General features: G+C 26.8%; 1 protein-coding gene across 1 annotated transcript; it reads right to left on the bottom strand.

Moving 5' to 3' along the window:
* Positions 1-780: 780 nt before the first annotated feature.
* Positions 781-1,624, bottom strand: LOC108481688 (defensin Ec-AMP-D1-like). The gene is made up of 2 exons (XM_017784785.2): positions 1,503-1,624; positions 781-1,113 (listed from the first exon to the last, which is right to left on the bottom strand). The coding sequence occupies exons 1-2, from the start codon at positions 1,564-1,566 to the stop codon at positions 941-943; spliced, it is 237 nt and encodes a 78-aa protein (XP_017640274.1). The 5' UTR covers positions 1,567-1,624; the 3' UTR covers positions 781-940.
* Between the last annotated feature and the right edge of the window lie 460 nt (positions 1,625-2,084).

Consider the following 2,084-nt stretch of genomic DNA (forward strand, 5'->3'; position numbering starts at 1 on the left):
TGGAATACTAACAAGTGAATATGGCACGTTAAATCATAGTTTCAAATAAAAATTTTAGATCAATTTATACACCTAATCTCTATATTTTTTCTTTATGAGGAGTCTAATTTTTTTTTAAATTTAATTTAATTTAACTTCCCTACTCTCTTTTCCTTTTTATTTCTTTATTTCCCGCTCTTATTCTTCTTCTTCATTTCTTCTCCACGCGTCTCCATTTCATAATCCAAGCCATTAAGTTACACATGGAGCTACTCTAATCTTGTTCTCCATTATATTATCTCTTTATAAAATTATGATTTTATTTTGTGAATCTGTTTGGACAAAATTTGATTGACAACCTCTTTGATGGGCCAACATTAATCCTTATGGAAACCTTTGTTGTAAATACTGATTCACAGTAAATGATGATTTGTTGATGCAACTTTTACGCCAGCACCGATCAAGGTCGCTCATGAATCAAATCCTCAAATAGAGGTCAGACCTTTTCCTCTATCTTAACCTTTGGATATGCAATAATGAATTATTGTAATTTTACCAATTGAATTGAGCTTCAAGAAAGTAGTGGTTTGTTTTGTCTTTTAAAGATATGTAATTAACTAGTTTATCACATACCATGAAATTTAATATAAAAAAATTATTATATAAATTTAATCAAATTTGGCATTGTTCATAAGTAAATCTCAAGTTCAAGCCTACAGTCTTTAATTATATACATTTTAAGACAAATAATCCAAGAAGAAATCGAAAGATAAGAATTAAGAGAATTAATTTAGAAATTAATTCATATGGAACATAAAAATTATAGATATATTTAATAGTAATAGAATTCAATGTACATCAATATGTTGTTGATCTTATTCTCTCAACTCTCAAGCACACACATAACAAGAGGAAATGAGACAATCTTTTAAGTATAATGAAATCCTAATAGATTGCTCATTTAACAAGGTTTAGTGCAGTAGCATCTGCGAAAGAAGCCATGGCAATGCCCACCATCGAAACCCGGCTCTACTTTGCAAACACTATCACAATTAGCATCAAATAAGCATATCCCCTTGTATTCACTACTTTTGGTCTCACATGTTCTACCTTCCACTGCCATTGGTCTCATCTCTGTTTCATTTCATAATAATGTATACATATTACTAGGGTGAATGTCAAATAAATAAAAATATATTTAAGCATATGGGATGATTAGCTTTAACATATGCATATATATTAAATAAAGAATTAATATTAAAACTACTCAAAGAAAAATGGGGCCATAGGCACCTTATATAGTTAATGTGGTAACTTCATACTAATTGTCACTAGTTATTATTTTGTCGAAGAGTGAATATTAAATTTGTTTGTATATATATAATTTAAGAGTTGACATGCTTAGATTTATGGTCATCTAAGCATGTTAAATACAGATATTTTGTACGGAAAATTTTGAATTTGTAGTGAATTAAATAATAAATTAAATGATAAGAATTTGAAAAAAAAATTAAAAAGAAAACCTGTTATTAGGAGAACCAACATAAAAAGGACTAAAGATGACACTGAACGGGAAGATTTCTCCATTTTAAATATTATTAAAAGTGTGAATATGTGTGAGAGACGAGAGTTTTTGATGCAATGAAAGCATATCATTAAGATACATTTATATAAGCATTGAGATTGTAATAGTTATCGAGAAAAAAGGATGAATCCCAGATTTGTTGTTTTTTCTAGTGGTCTTAAATCACTTTCATTTACACCACAACTTAGCCCACGATTTTTTTTTTCGTTTTAAAATTTTATTGAATATTTTATATAATTAATCAAGTTTATTTATTTTATATTTATTATTAAAATACCAAATTAATAATTTGATATTTTGTATAGCTCAAATTAGATTAAAATTTAATATTTTTTATATGTTACTATGTTTAATGTATAGAAGCCCTTAGCCTAATCGTGGACACTTTTAGCTTATAAATAAGAATTGGTGGTTAGGATGAATATATAACTAGTAATATGATATTTAAATAAAAATATAATTTTAATCCTTTTAAATAAATTAAAATTTTATTAGATGCGTATGTGTTTGAAAACCACAT

This window comes from Gossypium arboreum, chromosome 1 (genome assembly GCF_025698485.1).
Source record: "Gossypium arboreum isolate Shixiya-1 chromosome 1, ASM2569848v2, whole genome shotgun sequence".
In the NCBI taxonomy this organism is placed as follows: domain Eukaryota; kingdom Viridiplantae; phylum Streptophyta; class Magnoliopsida; order Malvales; family Malvaceae; genus Gossypium; species Gossypium arboreum.